The 18879-nt window shown below is 38.2% G+C and overlaps 1 protein-coding gene across 10 annotated transcripts in view; it reads left to right on the top strand.

Moving 5' to 3' along the window:
* Phf3 (PHD finger protein 3) overlaps positions 1 to 18879 on the top strand; it is a 64838-nt gene that overhangs the window by 26648 nt on the left and 19311 nt on the right. For 6 of the 10 annotated variants that reach the window (XM_021158718.3, XM_029483348.2, XM_029483342.2 and 3 more), the window contains 3 exons: positions 4138 to 4299; positions 9841 to 11557; positions 16866 to 17175. In XM_021158718.3, coding sequence (XP_021014377.1) covers positions 4138 to 4299; positions 9841 to 11557; positions 16866 to 17175 — 2189 coding nt within the window. Of the gene's footprint in view, positions 1 to 4137; positions 4300 to 9840; positions 11558 to 16865; positions 17176 to 18879 lie in introns of those variants that run through there. The other 4 variants (XM_029483373.2, XM_029483366.2, XM_029483345.2 and 1 more) reach the window with 3 other exon arrangements.

Here is an 18879-nt window from a genome sequence, read left to right as displayed (position 1 = left end):
TGGCAGACATGGTAGTAGGAACAGAAGTTGAGATTTCACATTTTCAAACATAAGCACAAGACAGAGAACAAACTGAATATGGCCAGAGTCTTCCAATCCTCAAAGCTTGCCTCTGGTGACACACTTGAACAGCAAGGCCACACTTCCAAACAGCCCCAACATCTGAGAACCAAGTGTTGTAGCACATGAGTCTGTGGGAAGTGTCCTTGTTCAGACCATGACAGATCCACAGAGTTTGCATAAACAGCTAGGTTTGGGTGACGAGGTTGCCCAGTGGATAAAGATTCTTGCTATCAATGCTAACTGCCTGAGTTTGGCCCCTGGAACCCACTTGGTAGGAAAAGTGAATAGGTTACTGCAAATTGTCTTCCGATCTCCACATGTGGGCCATGTGATGCATATGGTCCCCATCCCCAACACACCCCATCCCCAACACACATATATGCATGTAGTAGCTTTTTGAAGATTTGAATACAGTGATGTGTGCTGATGTCCCAATTCAGGAGAGACAGAAATAAGAGTATTCTTAGGGCTTGCTGATCTGCCATTCTAGCAGAATTTATTGTTTTAACTAGGTTCACTTTCAGTGAGAGACACTGTCTCTGAACTAAGGTAGAAAAAGCATAAGGAAGATTTCTGCTGAAAATGTCCCCAGGCTTCCACACATAGGTACCCATATATGTACAAAGCACACATAGAAAAACTAGGAACAGCAGTAGCAGTATTTGGGAGGCATGTAGTGACCAGCTTTCTGAAGATCTTGGGCACAGAAAGTACATTATAAATAGAAGCATAGGAAAAAAGATGATTCGTCAGCTCTTTTTTGTTAAAGATATTTGACATAAGTCAAATATTTCAGTTATGCCTAGAGTTTTACATTTTTACAATCATAGCTTTCTGCTTTCATGAGTATAATAGGCAGGCTGTGCAAATGAATTAGGAAAGAAAAGAAAAACTTGAGTAATAAAAATAAAATTAAAATGAAGCCGGCCTTAAACAAGCACTGTCTGTACTCCTCCCCCAAAGGCTCCTGCTTACATCATCATTAGGCGTCCTAGAATCGACCTGTGACTACAGGTGCCTCTTGGGCAGAGTACAGATGGAAATGAAAAGCCGCAGCCTGTATCTTTGTGTTTTCCGTAGTGGCTGAGTAGGTTAATCAGTGCCCCTGGTGCCCTGCTGCCTTTCTTGTATTTTCCACTGTATTTCCCTGTATTTTCCACTGTGTTTGCTTTGCAGTTCCCACAGTGTGGAGAATGCCTGTTTTTCCCTTTTCCTTCCTATACTTGGAAAGTTGAAGTGTGACAGCACACTCTTTCTGTAACAGCCTCTACTATGGACTTTTGTTGTTAGCACACACTGTTTTGTATTTATTTTTTTCAGAATTTGTATTGCACTTTGTTGTTCCTCTACCAAACAGTTCTGAGTCTGGATCACCATAATCACTTCTTAAGGTCACAGCAGTAGCTGTCATGCTACCAGATCAAGGCCATTTATCTTCTCTTTCATCCACCAGTGACTTAGCTTAATTGACTTTTGCTGTTTTGAAATATTTTTCACTTGTATTCTGTCTGATTCATCTGTCTGACTCATCTCTTTTTTTTTCCAATTTGTTTATCTCAATTTCTTTTTATGTTTCAAGTACTCATTTTAAATACTGTCACAGAGTTCAGATTTTAGACAGTTATTCTATTTATACTCACTTTAAAGTCTGTTACTTGATTCACTAACCAAAAAAAAAACCAAAAAACAAAAAACAAAAACTATGATTTCAACTTTGAAGAATGTTCGTTTATGTGTGTGAGGGATGGTGCTTGTGTGTGGAGGCCTGAGGTCAGCCTCAGTGCTGTCTTCAATAGCTAGGAGTCTCAGATATGTACGACCCGTTGGTTCTATTGAGTTGTTGTGCATTATATACATTAAGTTAGCTTCTTAGGGGTGACTGTGATTTTTAAGTGCTAAAATTCCTAAATGTAGATCAGAATATAAGTAATGCTGCTAATAGACTTAGTTTTGTATTCCCTTTCAGTTTTGTCATGACAGTTAAAGACTCAGTGAGTCAAGTAAGACACATCCATTTACAGCAGTGTAGCAATACACCACAAGCAGACAGGTAGTAGGAAGGGAGGCACCGGCATCTCAAAAACTTCTGACTAAGGCCAGTGAGATGTGGCGGGTAAAGGTTCTCCCTGCCCAGCTGGAAGATCTCAGTATAAATCCCTTGGATTTACATGGGGGAAGGAGAGAACCCTGCAGGTTGTCTTCTGACTTGCACGTTTATGTACCATGTCATGTGCACACACACTTATAAAACTCATTAATTGGCCTGTGGATTCAAATGTCCCCAAGCCATTATTAATCAGCCTCTTGTGTGTGATTTACTCATCCAGATTGCTCTCCCCCCCCCCAATTGTGGTATAAGATATGTGTGTATTGTAGAAAATTGCTGTCAGAGAAAGTGTAAGAAAGAGTAAGAAACTACAGTAACAACTGTTCCTTATCTATCTTAACTGCTAAAGATAATTGGTGCTAACACTCCATGTGTTACATTCTGTTTTTAATGCATCTTTCCAATGCAAATGTATATAATTCATAATTTACTTTAAGTACTTAATGTAAACTTTTCGGAGTATGTAGAGTGACATCAATATTTGGTCATGATAGTATAGCCTCACTGGATTTGCCATCTGTCTCTACCTATATTGTATCTTAAGAGAGTCCTGATGAATTTTTCTGTGGTATTTTGTTGACCATGGACTCTTGATAGTAATGAATGCTTTGTAGGAAGATACTGGAAGACAGATGAGAAGGAACCACTTGCCTTTTATAGAGAAGAGTTGGTACACAGCTAATGTGTTCTCATGTGCATTCTGTCAGTCTTTCTCCTCTTTGAGTGGACATGAACATACAGTTCATTTATATTACTTCTTTTTTTTTTTTTTTTTTTGGTTTTTCGAGACAGGGTTTCTCTGTGTAGCCCTGGCTGTCCTGGCACTCACTTTGTAGACCAGGCTGGCCTCGAACTCAGAAATCCGCCTGCCTCTGCCTCCCGAGTGCTGGGATTAAAGGCGTGCGCCACCACGCCCGGCTTATATTACTTCTTGAACAAAGGTTAGAATGTTTTCTGGCCAGTACTGTTAATATTTATCTTGGGAAAAGGGTTTGAGCAGTTTGTAAATCTATTTGTTGCCCAATTGCTCCTCAAAAAGACCGTGTCATTTGGAAGTATATTTATTAAGAATTTTGTTCTCTTTGAATTTTAGGATAGACCACTATCTTGTTGAGCTCTTGTAAATGAAGTTCTTCTACTTGAATATAAAGATGAGGACTAGATAACTTCTTGAGGTTCCTTCTAACCCCTAGCTAGGGTGAAGATAGTAACTAACATTTGGTCGGGTGCTCGGAAGCTTACAGAGTGAGTTCATACATCATCCCACTAGATCCTTACAACAGCACTGTGAGATCGGGAGCAAGAGATGGAGGAGACTATCGGACCGGCTGAATGCCGTAGTCATACTCCTGCTCCATCCTCTCTATTAAATGAAGTCTTATTGGCTGGGAAGTCATTGAGTTGTATAACTATAATGCTGACTGCTTTCCTCACCCCTGGGGGAAGGAGAACAGCTTCCTTCCTTCCATCCCTTCCTTTCCTTCCTTTCCTTTCTTTTCTTCCTTATTTAGCCATCCGTAAATTACCTGCATCACCCCCATCCATGCAGCATAATGTCTCTAATTACCGTAGGTTTGGACATGAACCTAGATAATTAGGAGCTTTTTAAGGCATAGATCACTTTTGTACCACCTCCGTGGAACAGAGATAATTGAGTATTCCAGGTATAGTATTCCATGACATTCTCAAGGGGAACACAGATGGTAACAGAGCACTAGTTGAGGTCAGATCAACAAGGATTATTGCTAATTCTCTCTGACTAGTTACCTCACAAGGTAGACATTGGTCAAATGAAACAGATGTGGGTGCTTACTGGTAAAGTACCTCATATGTTAGCGGTAGGCTTAGATTTTTATGACTATACAATATTACATTAAAACACTTTGATTTTTTTCCATGTGCTGCTTTTAAACTAATAACACACCCCACATTTTTTAAAAATAATTTTTGTTTTTGTTTCTTTCTAGTTGTTGGTCTTGACGATATTATGGATGAAGGAGTTGTTAAAGAAAGTGGTAATGATACCATTGATGAAGAAGAATTGATTTTACCTAACAGGAGTTTGAGGGACAGAGTAGAAGACAATTCAGTAAGATCACCAAGAAAATCACCTCGTTTAATGGCACAAGGTAATCCTTCCCAAGAGGTTAAGCCAGAAAAACCAGATGCATAAAACATGAGTGTTAGGATGTACAATGCTAAACAGGTTACCTATCTCTCCACCCACCTATCTACCTGCCACTCAACTGATTGTTAGGGTCTTTATAGCCCAGACTGACTTCAGACAACATGTGAAACTCAGGCTGGCTTTGAACTTCTGTCATGTTACCTCCAGTTTCCAAGTACTAAGACTACAGGAGTATTCTAGTCACATCTGGCTTGAAAAACTGTTTTTCAAAGTATGTTTTGCGGTATAAGCATTTTTAAATTATTAATTTTTGAGATTCTAATGCTATTACATTGTTTCTTCCTGTTCCGCCATCCAAACTTCCATATCTCTCTCCTTGACCTCTTTAATTTCATGGCTTTTTTTATTTTTTTATTTTTTTATTTTTTTGAGACAGGGTTTCTCTGTTTAGACCAGGCTGGCCTTGAACTTAGAAATCCACCTACCTTTGCCTCCCAAGTGCTGGGATTACAGGCATGCGCCACCACTGCCAGGCCATGGCATGTTTATATTAATTTTTGTACATGTGTATGTGTTTCTAAATACACAGATCCAGCCTCTGAGTCTGTATAATGTTACTTCTTTGTGTTTTCAGGGCTGGACATTTGATGCTGGATAACCAGTTAGTATGCTCTTCCCTGAAGACGACTTTCTCTTTCTCAGCATTTCTCAGTTGTCTACAGTTCTTGTGTAGGGTTGAAGCTTCCTGGGTTTTCCCCTGTGTATATTAGCGTGTTTATTGTTGTCCTTGTTCAGTTTACGTTTAGGCAGTCATGATGATGAGACTTCATGGGTGTAGTTCTGACATTACTAGGATTTGCAATCTTAGAGCAAATTCCCTCATCCTTTGCCTCTTACAGTCTTTCCCCCCCTCTTCTGCAATGACTCCTGAGCCTTAAGTGTTCTTTTGTAGATGTGTCCATTGGAACCATGTTCTACAGCTGTGCATTTTGATTTGTGGTGTTCTGTAGTGGTCTCTGTCTTTTACAAAGAGAAGTTTTCTTGAGGGGTGAGGGCCGTACTTGCCTGTGGGATATAAGGACACATATTTAGAATGTAGCTAGAAGCTATGCTGGTGTTAGTAAAGTGGTGGTTGTGGGTTCTGCTGCAAGATTCATGACTTCACTGCCTGTTGGCTAGGTTCTCAGTACAGGCATACTTTCCTTCTTCTGGGTCCAGTTGGAGAGCTGTTGATTACTGGCAAGTTGTGTGTGGACTACTTATGCTCCTTTTGGGTTATTTTGCTATGTGGATCTCTAGTGTGGTCATAGCTAAGTAGTACTTTGGTTGTTCCTTCCCTCCTTTGGAAGCTTGAATGGCGCTTTCTGGTACCATGAAAGCTAGTCCTCAGGGAGGAGGCTTTCGAGTCAGATGCAGCTCTGGCTGGCATCTGGGCCCTCTGTCCAGAGTTTGTCTTCAGCAATAGGGAATCTGGTTGCAACCTAAGGTAACAATAAGCTGTACTGTTTTGGGAATCTCTTGGACAACATTAACAACTGAAGAGAGAGCTTCTCATGCCTGGGCTTGGGTTTTTTTGTTAGATTGTCTTTGGCTCTGGGAAGGAATATTATTAGTCCAGATAAGAAAATTTTATTTAAACTATATATGCATACAATTTTTTTCACAGATTCATAAAGATACACACACATTATGTTGGTTGTATCTCCGTCACTATTATTTTCCTTTAGTCCCTTCCACTCTTGCTGAAAATATTCCTTGTTCTCCCACCAAGTCTTTCTCCTACTTGAGTGTTTCTGTGTGTCCAAGCAACTTATCCTGCTTGCTTGCATGGCCGTGGGTAAGAATAACTTACTTTGGCAAAGACAAATAACCATAGGAACTGACCTGAGAGCATGACTTGTTCACTGAGTTAGGAAGTTGTTTACACTGATTTCTGATTTTTTTGGGGGGAGGGGTGGCATTGCTATATGCTGGATGGAAGTTTGTAGACTCACTATTTCTAAAACAATATTTTATGACATGGAAGTTTGGGATATTAAGGTTAGTTAGCATTCAGTTGATTCAGAGTCCAAGAATGATTGTTCACTTCTGGAAATGTTTTCCACACTTTATTCCTTTTCATTAGTTTGTCAACTCTTGCTTTCTGGAATTCAGGTCTGGTAAAAGATGCTGGCCTTTCGTTTTCTTTATTTTTCCTTATACTTTTCTATGTTATCTTTTTTACTTCATCTTTTGAAACTATTTCATTTTCCTCTGACCCTTCTCTGTCAAGTTTTGCATTTCTAATGTCCAAATGTTTCTTTTTTTTTTTTTTTAGAGAAGGACCCTAAAAATAGCAATGTATTTTATTTTTTATTAAAATGTATATAATAGCTTTTGTCTTTAAGTTACTAATATCTTTTATCTTTATTAAGATACTCAAAGTGTTTTTAAAAGGATTGATCTTTTCGTTTTGAAAGAAAAAAAATTACTATTTTAGTTTTTGTCTTTTCCCCTTTGTTTTATTTAGGAATTACAAAAAAAAAAAAAAAATCAAACAGTTGAGCAAACATCAAATGTACAGAAATTGTGTACATTACAGGGCTAGTCACTGGCTACTGCCGCAAGATACACAGCATTGGAAGATGTAGCTTTTTTGGGCCAGTGAGGAGCGGTTTGTAGCCTGAAAGGGCAGAGGTCACTTTGTTGTCACACTTAGTTCATGGGTAAAGCAGGTCCTGCTGTTGCAGTGTTACTGAGGGTAGGCTCACTAAGTCTGAAGTTGATACCCCTAGAGGAGCCAGGGCCTTAGGAAATGCAGGACAGAGAAGGTTTCCGGGAACGAATACTGTGGGGAAACTCAGCTGTATGGACTGAATGTATGAGCTGAGCATTACTTGGCTTTTGGGATATCTCTTGCCAGAGTTCCGGTTCTCTCTGCGGTCCATTAGCATATTTTGGTACCCCGCACAGGAAGTTGATAGAATATCTGTTGTCAGTATTATGTAAATTGTGTTTCACAGTTACCGTCGTTGTATTGCTGCTCTCAACTGTGGCATTCCTAGTCTAGGACCCCTTTTTATTCTTTAGGACTGAGGCTCTCAACCTTCCTAGTGCTGCAGCCATTAATGCAGCTCCTTATGTTGTGCAGACCCCCAAGGTTATTTTTGTTGCTACTTCATAACTGTAAGTTTGCTACTGTTATGTAAATATCTGTGTTTTCCAATGGTCTTAGACAACCTCTGTTAAAGAGTTGTTTATCCCCAAAGGGCTCACAACTGACAGGCTAAGAACCATTGCTTAAGGGGCTAAGCTTTAGGGGTTTAGGGCAGGGTGTTAAAACGGTGGATTTGATAACTTGCTGGCTTAGTGTTTGTCTCAAGTATACTACTTAATCGTTCCTTGCTTGAATCACAAAATGTGTCATTATTTCCTCTCGCTCTTCATTTTCTGTAAATTCCTACCTTTTCAGAAAAGATCCTTTATTGTACCTAAAGGAACAAGGGTTGTCCTTATCATACTTTCCTTAGTATATAATCTTAATTTAAAAAAAATCAGTTACTTGCCACATGTACATGAGACTTTAAGAAATAAATAAGATAAAAAATACAGAATAACTAACAAGGTTTTTTTTTTTTTTTGGCCTATAGGAAGGTATGCTTTAGATTAAGGCAGTTTATATTTAAAGAAGTAAAGGTGGGGTTATCCTTTGCTTAATAAATTTCTCCTTATTTGAAAATAATATTTCATCAGAATACCCTAGCTCAGCTGATTATTGTGCCACTTTGATTTTAGCAGCTACTTCAAAGCTAAAAATTTTTTATTGTTTTTCAGTGGTTTCATTTCAAACATAGAGTTCAGAGCTTAATAGTCCCCTGAATACAGAAAACTCTGGTAGTGATTTTAAAAATAACAGAGCCTGTGATAAACAGTTCATAAACTATTTTGTAATGCGTTCTTACTTACTTTCTCTTTATGTGTTGTGTGTGCACATTTGTGTGTGTGCATGTGTGGTGTGTGTGCACTCCAGGAGTGTCTTTTTCCATCACCTTCTACCTTAAGTTTTGAGTCAGTGGCTCTCACTGAACCCGGAGCTCCTTGACTCCACCAGGCTGGAAGTCAGTGAGCCCCTCTCTCCTGTCTCAGCCCTGCCACCTGCCCACACTGGTTTTGCAGACGTGTGCTGCCGTGCTCATCCTGTATGTGGGTGTTAGGGATCTAAACTCAGAACCTCGTGATGCAGAGCAGCACTGTAGGGACTGAGCCACCTCCCTAGCCCATAATTTTGTAAAGTTGTTGACTGTGTCACATGTTCAGAGATTGTGCGGCCTAGGGGAAGTAGAAAAAGTTCCAATGTCTGGGATGACTAGGTAGTTGATTTTTCAGTGGGACACTGAACAGTGAGAGTGCTGTTAGCTACACCAGGACCTGCTGCATCACCTGGATGAGAAGCACGCTCGCTCTTCAGTGGTCTCATCCTCCCTGAGAAGTGACAGGTTGGACATACTCAAAGTAGTAGTGTAGTGGGATTTTATTTTGAATGACTAACTTTAAAATAAATCATGTGAAGTTGATTTAGCAAGATAGTTATACCTTTATACTTGTATTTCGAATTTTAATAAACAAGTTCCTTTTGTATTTAGTGAAGTTTTAAAGTTTTCTTTATTTTCAGTTCTAAAAAGAACTGTGTGTGTTTCCTCTCTTGGGAAGATTTTTAGGCTCAGGACTGTTAGGAGTACTGGTAAAAGAAGGAATCGTCATGCTTTTCTTTTGTATTTTACTTACACTTTTTCTTGTTACTGATTCATTTGGCAGTCTGTGTGTGGCATTCTTGGAACAAACTTTAATTACTCGAATAGGAATAGTATAGGGACTGGAGATGTGTGTAGTAGCTCAGTTGTTCTAGAGTACAACCTGTAAGCCATGTGAGAAGTAGAGGAGAGAGGATCAATTTCAAGGCCGTTTTGAAATTTTTGAGTCTAGCCTAGGCTACAGGAGACCTGTTTCACTTCTTACAACAGCCTTTAATGTAAAAGGGAAATACATTGAAGTGGGACTTGGAGGTTTTTAGAGGGTATATCTTGAAACAATAGATCTTGTTTATGATACATGGTTTTGTTTGCATGTAAGACTTTTGGCATTTGTACTTATTTTTATATAATAAGAAATATTTGATGTTTAGAATGTGTTATTCTTTAAGACAGTTATTAGTGGTAGTGAATCTCATTTTGCTTATTTTGATTTCCATCTCTTACAGAAAAGATACTTGTTGAAAATATTTCTTAAAATTAGATGATTTTGAAATTTCTATTTCTATTCATCTGACAGAATTCAAATGTAAATTAACATGTTAGGCTACTTATATATAATATATTTACATATGTATATATATTATATATATTAGTGTATGTATGATCAAGAGTAGCTCTCAGTAAATTTTTATTGATATGATCAGGTAAGTTTCAGAGGTCAGAATAAGGAAGTGATATACTTTAAACTACTGAAATAAAAGCACATAGCAAATAGCTAAGTTATTTTTATTTTATTTTTCCCCCTATGATAGAACAAGTAAGAAGTTTGCGACAAAGCACTATTGCCAAGCGTTCAAATGCAGCAACTCTAAGCACAAAAAAGCCATCTGGGAAGACTTTATCTACCTCTAAAGTAGGGGTGAAACCACCAGAAAGATGTCAGGGTAAAGAAGAAGTTTATGCGTCACTGAAATCGGAACACCCTAAGGAGAGTAGAAGGAGTGGCCGGCATGCTGAACAGATGGACGTGGCGCCAGAAGTCTCAGCATCTTCAGTTGATTCTTCAGTGTCATCTTGTGCTGGAATGAAGGAGGAAGCTGGGTTTGATCCCCAACATGCATGCAATAATCAGGGTGAAGTGAACGTGCCATCTCCTGAGTTAGATTGTCCACTTCTCTCAGAGACTAGTGCTAGTGTGGAAGAGAAGAACATTGAGGCTCTGATGGAATGTAAAGCTAAGACTAACAGTAGCCCTTTATTTAAGTTTCCAGTTAGAGAAGATGAGCAGAGTGATCTTATTTCAGGTGAACTGAATGACACCATTGAAGGAAAGGATGCAGGGGGAAAACCTGATCAAGAATCAGAGGAGGTGAAGTTCCCCTGCGAAGGTGACCAGATGGCCAAGGAGCCCAAATCTTCTGATGTGTCTAGTGACTCTGTTTGTGCCAATAAAAATAAGACAGAAAAGAATGAAGGGGCAGAATGTCATTTGGAATTGAAGAATACTGTGGATATTGTTGATAAACCTGAGAACTCACCTCAGAGAAATCAGTTGGAAACCCTGGGCTATGTTGAGGACACGGAGTCTAATGATGCTCAGTTACAGAGCACAGAGTTCAATAAATCAGATTTGGAGGAAGTTGATGCTTGTTCCTTTGCACCAGAAGCTAGTACTTTAGAAAATACTATTTGTGATGTTCTTGACCAAAATTCAAAGCAATTGAATATTACTCAAAGTATTAAAATGGAAACAGCCGATCTTCAGGATGATAGAAGTGGTTTAGAGCCCAAAAACATAAAACCCAAACACATAAAACCTGTAACTCATTCTAAACAAAGTACGACCACCGAGACACCAAGAAAAACTGTGGCAGCAAAGCATGAAGTAGGTCATAGCAAAACTAAATCTAATGTCAAGGCTGTGAAGCGAAATTGTGATGAGCCAGAACCCCAGCCTGATTCTCAGAGGCCAGTCAAAGTGAGAAAAAAACAAGGTGATAAGGATTGGAAGAGTCAGAGTTGTAATTCTGGAGTTAAATCTGTGAAAAGCCAAGCTCATTCTGTATTGAAAAGAACACCCCAGGATCAAAACGCAATGCAAACTTCCAAACCTTTAACTCATCCTCATAGTGATAAGCTTCATGGTCAATCTGGCTTCTCTAAGGAGCCTCACCATCCTGTACAAACTGGACACTTGGTGCATTCCAGTCAGAAACAGAGCCATAAGCCTCAGCCGCAGGCAGCTGTGGGGAAGGGCAGTAGCCATGTGAAGGATGAACATGACCATCCAGTCAGTGAGCATCTTAAGGAGGACGATAAACTGAAGCCAAGAAAACCTGATAGGAACCTGCAACCTCGCCAAAGGAGAAGCAGCCGAAGTTTTTCTCTGGATGAGCCTCCGTTGTTCATCCCAGACAACATAGCTACTGTAAAAAAAGAAGGGTCAGATCAGACCACCTCAATTGAAAGCAAATATATGTGGACTCCCAGCAAGCAATGTGGGTTTTGCAAAAAACCACATGGCAACAGGTGTGTGTGTGTGTGTATGTGTGTGTTTGTGAATATCTGTATGGGTGTGTACATTGGGAAACTTATAGAATGAGGATTGAGATCTGTGTGAGAACTTTCTAATATGAAAAAATTTATTTTAATATACAGAGACTTCCAAAAACTCCTTACCAATCCTGGATAAATGATAGCAACCTGGAACCATTGAATTTACAGCTAGATCATTGTAGAATATCTTAAAAAGCTTAGTCTGATCAATCTGATATTCATGGACATGCTTTCTCATTGTAACCAGTTAGAATTTGATGTAGTCATTGCATCTGATAAAAATCAAACCCATTTTGCTAATCAGAATTGTTATGCTGCCTCAGGACTGGAGGTTTTATGTCATTTTATTTGACTGCAGAACTAGTAATAAAGTGTAAAGCTCTGAATGGAATGGCTATTTTTCTTTTGAAGCTGTTATTTTTTTTTTTTTAAATGATGCACTTGAAACACCAACCGTTACCATTTCAAAACCAACATTTGATCTTGGAACTAAGTTCAATAGCAAAAGCAACTGTTAGAATACCTAGCTGAATTTTGTATGTATTATGGAGTAGACTGAAAATAAGTATTTGTTTTTGGAACGTTTAATGGTTCAAAGAATTCGTGAGTTCTGATCTTTGAAAATCTTTTAGAGTTGACGTTACCACTACTTTTATGATAGGGTTATTTTGGACTCCATTTTTCGAAGCTTATGACATGCTCCATCTTTGGAGTATTTTCTTATGCTTTCTTTTGAGAAGGGACAAAGATGAAGTGGTCTCTGCTGCTGCAGATGATGCTGATCAAGTCCTAATGTTGCTCTTTAGAGTTATGTCAGTGACTGTAGATGAAAACAGACAGTAAAGTTACATGCCAGTGTCCTCTCCCAGCTCTGTCAGATTATACAAGAGTGAAACTAAGTTTAGAGAGGCAGTCAGTAATCAGCATGGTGTGCATCACTTTCATTGGGAGTAAGAGGGAGGGTTGGGGATTGTCAAACTAAATTTTATGCCATAGAGGTTGGTAAAATTTTTTTGTTTGTTCGGAGACAGACTGTAGCAGAGCCTGTTTGAAAGCTCAGTATATAATCTGTGCTGTCCTTGATCTTGGGGTCCTCTCGGCTCCGCCTTTATACTGCTGAAATCTTTACTGTTTATGTCCTCTTTTAACGTCAGGAATTACTCTATGAAAAAGTATATCTTTGCTTTAAAACTTTGTAGCATGTTTGAATATAGTGCTACCTTTATCCGAGTTAACATACTTTTTCATGGTTTGTACATTTATGGTACGTTCATATATTTCAAAGGGAGCTTACTTTATATCTCAGCAATGTAAGGATTAACTCACATTGTTAATTGTACTTTTAATAAAAGCCAGCCCTCTGTCTCATTTAGTATCTTTTAAAAATTCACAACACTGACATATGATTAGAGTCAGGGACTTGGAACCTCAACAATTCCTTTGGCATAGTTTGAACCCATGTTCAGTATGTTACTATTAGCTCTTTAATAATAACTTTTGTCCTAATGGTGTGGTCTTCAGGAGTTTGTCCGAGTTCTGTAGTGGTGACAGTCACTTCATAACTTCAGCAGCTACTTAAAGTAAAAATTACATAAAGATTGCATAAAGAAAAGGCTACATAAAGATTACATATTCTCTTTAATCTCTCTCTCTCCTTCCTTCCTTCCTTCCTCCCTCCCTCCCTCCCTCCCCCACGCTCCTCTCTCTCTTTCTGAGGCTGCTATATAAAGTATGAACTTCCTTTGCTGCAGTCTGGAATATAGCTTAGCATGATAGTGGTGGGGATTGGGTGTTGACCCTGTGTAATTGATCTGGATGATGTATATTGGAAAGAATTAACTTCTGAATTGACTCTTTAGACACCTTTTTTCAGTCTGAATAAAGAAGCTAGGCCATTGGTTGTGTTTTATATACATGTATAATCTTCAGCACTACATTGTTACATTGCCTTTCCATTCATTAAACACCTAAAGTGTACTTTTCACATAATTTGTAATTTTTTAATTTTAATTTACATGCATAAGTACAGATCTACTAGGGAAATATGGAAATTGATTATCTGATTGTATATACTGGTCATATTGAAAGCTATTTGTCAGTAGCGCTTGTGACAGTAGAGTTAATTAGTATTTTACACAAATTACAGTGGAAATAGCTTGTTTCTGTATACGTCCAGGTGGATGTTATGCTTTGTATTACGGATCTTCATGACTTATAACATTATGATCCATGTCCGAGAGACAATAGGTCTTTAATACAGACATAACAAAATTATTCAACATACCTTTTTATTAGATATTTTCTTTATTTACATTTCAAATGCTATCCTGAAAGTTCCCAAAACCCTCCCCCTGCCCTGCTCCCCTACCCACTCATTCCCACTTCTTGGCCCTTGCATTCCCCTTCAATATACTTTTAAAATGAGACTCTTGTTTACTTTTACATAAATGTGATTTTTGAATCTTTTTTTACCAGAAGGCATTTTGAGTGGGAATTTTCTTAAAGTCACTTTGTGTTGTGTACCTTCAGCTTCTCTTCCTCCTTTGTCTGGAAGATGTTTGTGTCTTTAATTCATAATGCATTTTCTTAACCCTAATTGTAGGTGGGACAAAATTTCAAGAACAAACAGCAAAAAAAGTCTCCTTAGTAACCTTAAGTTACAGTGTTATATTCAGAAAAGAAAACTTAATTCTTAGGACATACTTCTAGAATAAATGATTCTGGTTTTCTCTTTGTTTTATAGACTATTTTTAAGTCAACTATCTTCAAAGATTAGGTTGACTATTAAGATGATTTTGCCTTTATGGGGAATAAAGTCTTATATGTAGTGGCAGGGTGTTTGGGGCTTTCACTTAAATCACCTACAGAACTGTAGGCCGGTACTGTAATACCTTCCATGTTAATTTGTGGCCTGTTTCTTTTAAGATCAAGATTTCTTAGAATTAACTCTTATAGTTTACTTTAACAACTAAGGTTTTCTAAGGATTTTTTTCTGTCTCTTACCAAAAAATTAAGATTAGAAATACAAGTTGCTTTCTGTTTTTCAGTAGACCTGATTTTTGTTTTTATTGTCGGTTTATATGTGAGCATAGTAAAAAAACAAAAGCTATGAGTGTTGCAGTCTTTTCCACTTGATTAATACATACTGATTTGCTTGAGTCCGCTTATTCAGCAACAGTAGACTCATGTTATCCATGAAGAAGTTTCTTCTTTTATTAACCACACATTCAAGGACAGGGCAAGAACTGGAGAATTAGGTATTGACATCCCACTGCTGCGAATCCTGTGCTGTGCCTTCTAAGTATTTCCTCCTAGCCCTCAGGTCTTTAAAGCAGTACAGCCTGAGAGGAGACAAGGAGGGTGCTTCTTCTGTCCATCTCGAATCCCCTTCTCTTTCTTCTTATTCTGGCTTCAACAGTTTTTTTAGTTCATGAGTTTTAGAAGTTCCTAAGTAGAAATTGGTGTTAACAGTTACAAGTAATTGACTATATCAAAGTAACCCCACCCCACTCCTGGCCCCAGGACACGGGTGTTTGCTACTATTTTTTTTGTGTTTTTTAGAAAGTTTTATCTAAACATTGTTCTAAAGTAGTAAAATGACATCTTTAGGTGACAGAGATTTGGTTTTCAAAGCATGTCAGCAATTCAGTGTAAGCTTTTCCAAAGTAAACTTGAAATGAGGGATGATTTCTTGATAAATTTTATGATCATATATTAGTGAGCTGTTTTGGTTACATCACATGGATGTTTGGGAATGCTTTTACACTGCTTTATGATCTGTCATTTAAGACTGAAACCATTGCAAACTTGAAGTCAGTGCAGCTGTGGTTGTTAGAAGAGAAGGAGGGGACCACACTCATTTTCCTTCTGAATATCAAAGCAGTTTATACTAGGCAGTTGGCTTCAGGAAATAGCAATATCAATATGTACACTTTGCATGAAGCAAGGAAAGAGCATTAAAGTATTAAACATGAAAGAATTCTTCAAGATTCCTACCCTGTGGAGCAATTGTCATTGAGACAACATAAAATCATCAAACTTTTCAAAGAAAAACTTCCTTACAAGTAAATGTTACATTATTTAAATGTTCTCCTGGCTTGTGAATAAAACCTACTTACCCTTATTTTTCAAACCAAGTGCATCATAGTTAAGGTGAAGACTGATTGATGACTTTGGCAGCAGAAGGACCACTGAGGATAAAGAAGGGCCAATTGTAGCTTGTTTCCTAAGACGTAGTGTAGTAGTTGGGCAGACAGAAATGAACACAGGATGAAGAGCTGCTGTACAGGAGGGATGGATTTGGCACCACTTTAAAAACACCTCCTAAATGTAGCACTAATTTTGGTACTTACTTTGATATTTTGACAATTTTGGCTTGAAATCAGGCCGCAGGTTAGTTTAAACATTCCATCTGTTAGAGAACACATTTTTAAATGAGCAGGGCGTGCTTGGTGGTGCCACCATTAACAAAGTCAGTGCCACAAGTGCTCAGATTATAAAAGGCTACCCCAAATCTTTGAGATAAGAATTGCCAGACAGAGAAAGAAAAAAAGGGGGAAGAGATCTTGAGTATTGCAGTGAGCTGATAGCATCGCTAATCATGTATGAGTTGCCATTTTACTTCTGAGTAGTTGCAGATATCTTTAAGTGACCCACTGCTTGGCTTCTGAATCATGAGGGAATGCGGTAAAGGAAGAACTCAGGAAATCAGAGTCAAAACCTAGATGCCAGTGCATTCTTGTTAAGATGGGATGCTATTTATTGGGCAAATGAGTTGATTTCCAAGAACACATAAGACATGAAGGAAGTCCACACCCAAAAGTAAACAAGAATCCTTCAGCTGAATCAACGTGATATATTGGATCAGAAAGATTCAGGTTACACGCTGGCTACTAGGAATGAGAGACTTATACTTAGATTTTTTTTTTTAGTCAAATACCCCAGTTTTCTGTATGCTCTCACCTCTTAAATTGTGATTGAGATCTCACACCTGACTGGGTTTTTTTATGTGCTTTGTTCTATGGTATTTTTGTACAGTGGGCTACCAGTTTTCATGACTGCCTTGTGTCCTCATTCCTATTACCCACCAGCGTCTTTTGTCATTTCCTATTAGGAGAGTCGCTTGATTTAAAAGTTATGGTATCATGGAATGCTCCTTGGGAACTTGATTTGTGTTGAACTATTGCATTCATGGAAAATATGAACAGTGTCTGAACATTAATTAAACATTTTCACTTGATACTAAGGTTTTAAAATAAATCACCTTTCTCCCCCCTTTCAGGTTTATGGTCGGCTGTGGGAGGTGTGATGACTGGTTTCATGGAGACTGTGTTGGATTAAGTCTTTCTCAAGCACAGCAAATGGGAGAGGAAGACAAAGAATATGTTTGTGTAAGGTGCTGTGCTGAAGAAGATAAAAAGACTGACGTACTAGACACAGAGAGTTTTGAAGCTCCAGCTCCCATCGAAGCCCACAGTGAAGATAAAAGGATGGAGTGTGGAAAACTGACATCATCGAAGCACGCAGTCACTGACGATAAACACAGACACTCAGATGACCCTGGGAAGCACAAGGTCAAAATTTTAAAACGGGTAAGCTTTCCAGACAGTACATTTGTTATGTCAAGAGCTTTGTATGGACCTAAATGATACTCAGAAATTTCTCTGTCAGGTCTATTACAGTGTACATTATTACTTTAGCATAAAAAATGAGTTGAATTTAAGGCTTGGGGAGGAGGGGACCAATTCTGTTGAAAAGTGGGGAGTTTGACATGCATTTTTTTTGTGCTGTCGCTGAGCAGTAGGTTTATATTTGAATCTTTGTTGTATAATATTTATGTGGCTATGTGGCCTAAGTATAAATTATGCTTACTAAGTACATTTTTAATCTAAATATTTATTAATTATTTAACTGTTTTGCACTTTTTAAGAATTAAAAAGAATAATTATAGCCTTTGATCTCATTTGCTTGAAAGTCACTTCTTCCACTTTCCCTGTTGAACTGTGAACTTCTAAAAGTTTGTTTTCCATGATCCTGGCATTCTATATATATATATATATTTTTTTTATAATTTACCTAACATTAATCTATGTGCCTTGGTGTGAGGGTATCAGATCCCTTGAAAAGCTAGAGTTACAAAAGGTGGTGAGCTGCCATGTGCGCTGGGAAGAGCAGACAGTGCTTTTAACCAGGGAACCATCTCTTTAGTCCCCCTGACCTGACATTTTAAACCACCTCCTAAAAGTATTTTCTAAACAAAATTTAAAATATTTTGTGTTTAGAAGAAGGAAAATAGAAAAAATGCATTATTGTCTCCAATTAAGTTTTTCTTTTGTTGGCATTGATTTTTCTCATCCTTGAATTATAGTAGAACCCTGAAGAGGAAGTAGCACAGTGTCAATAAAGTATAACAATAAGTAAGCATGCTGTCTAAAAAGCAAAGAAAATACTGATTTACAGGTTGGAGGCTGTATGGAAACCGTTGGTTTGACCTGGGAAGCCACTCATAGCTGAGAAGAAGCAGTAGCTTGAGCTTCTAAAGTATTAAGGATGGTGAGGGAGCACAGCTCTGTTAGAAAGGACTTGAGCTTGTGCTTACATCGAGTCTCGTAGCTCCTGAGCGTAGGCAGGCTTCCTCCTGTGGCAGGGAAAGTAATGGCCTCTCTGTTTTCTCCATTGTTTGCTGAGTCAGATCTTTCATGCACTCCTTTTGTGACTAGTCTTGGTTGAGCTCCATTTTGATAAACCTTTGTGACATTCAACATTTTTGTCTGACAAGATGTTTGGAGATCTTCTTGATTAACATCAGGTTAATTGTTGATATTGCTGAGTGCTATATTACCATTTTGCAGTATGTTCTCTGAAAACTAATGTATTTCATTAACTGTTGGTCATTACATTTGGTATATAGTTTCTTGTCTACTTGGAAATACATTGTTTTTTGGCTGAACTGTGTCTTACCTAAAAAGATGTTCTAAAATGTTACCATTGATAATGTTGTTGGAAATCATAGAAGCTGTTCTGTTTATAGATTCATGTTCCATCATTGCTTGGTATTCTTTTGTAATGCCCCCACCCCTTTTATTTTGTTTTTTAATTCTTGAGACAGAGTACTGGCTATCCTGGAACTCATTCTGTAGACTGGGTTGGCCTTAAACTAAGAGAGATCCACCTGCCTCTGCCTCCTCAGTGCTGGGATTATGCACATACTCCACCACACCTGGCTGATGGTGAACTCTCGAATCTTTGGGTTAATTTGGTGGTAATTTATGCTGCCTTCTTTTCACATATGATTT

Source organism: Mus caroli, unplaced genomic scaffold, assembly GCF_978045245.1.
Source record: "Mus caroli unplaced genomic scaffold, Mus_caroli_1 scaffold_1, whole genome shotgun sequence".
In the NCBI taxonomy this organism is placed as follows: domain Eukaryota; kingdom Metazoa; phylum Chordata; class Mammalia; order Rodentia; family Muridae; genus Mus; species Mus caroli.
Note: the sequence above shows the minus strand (reverse complement) of the source record. Positions and strands in the feature narration are given on the sequence as shown.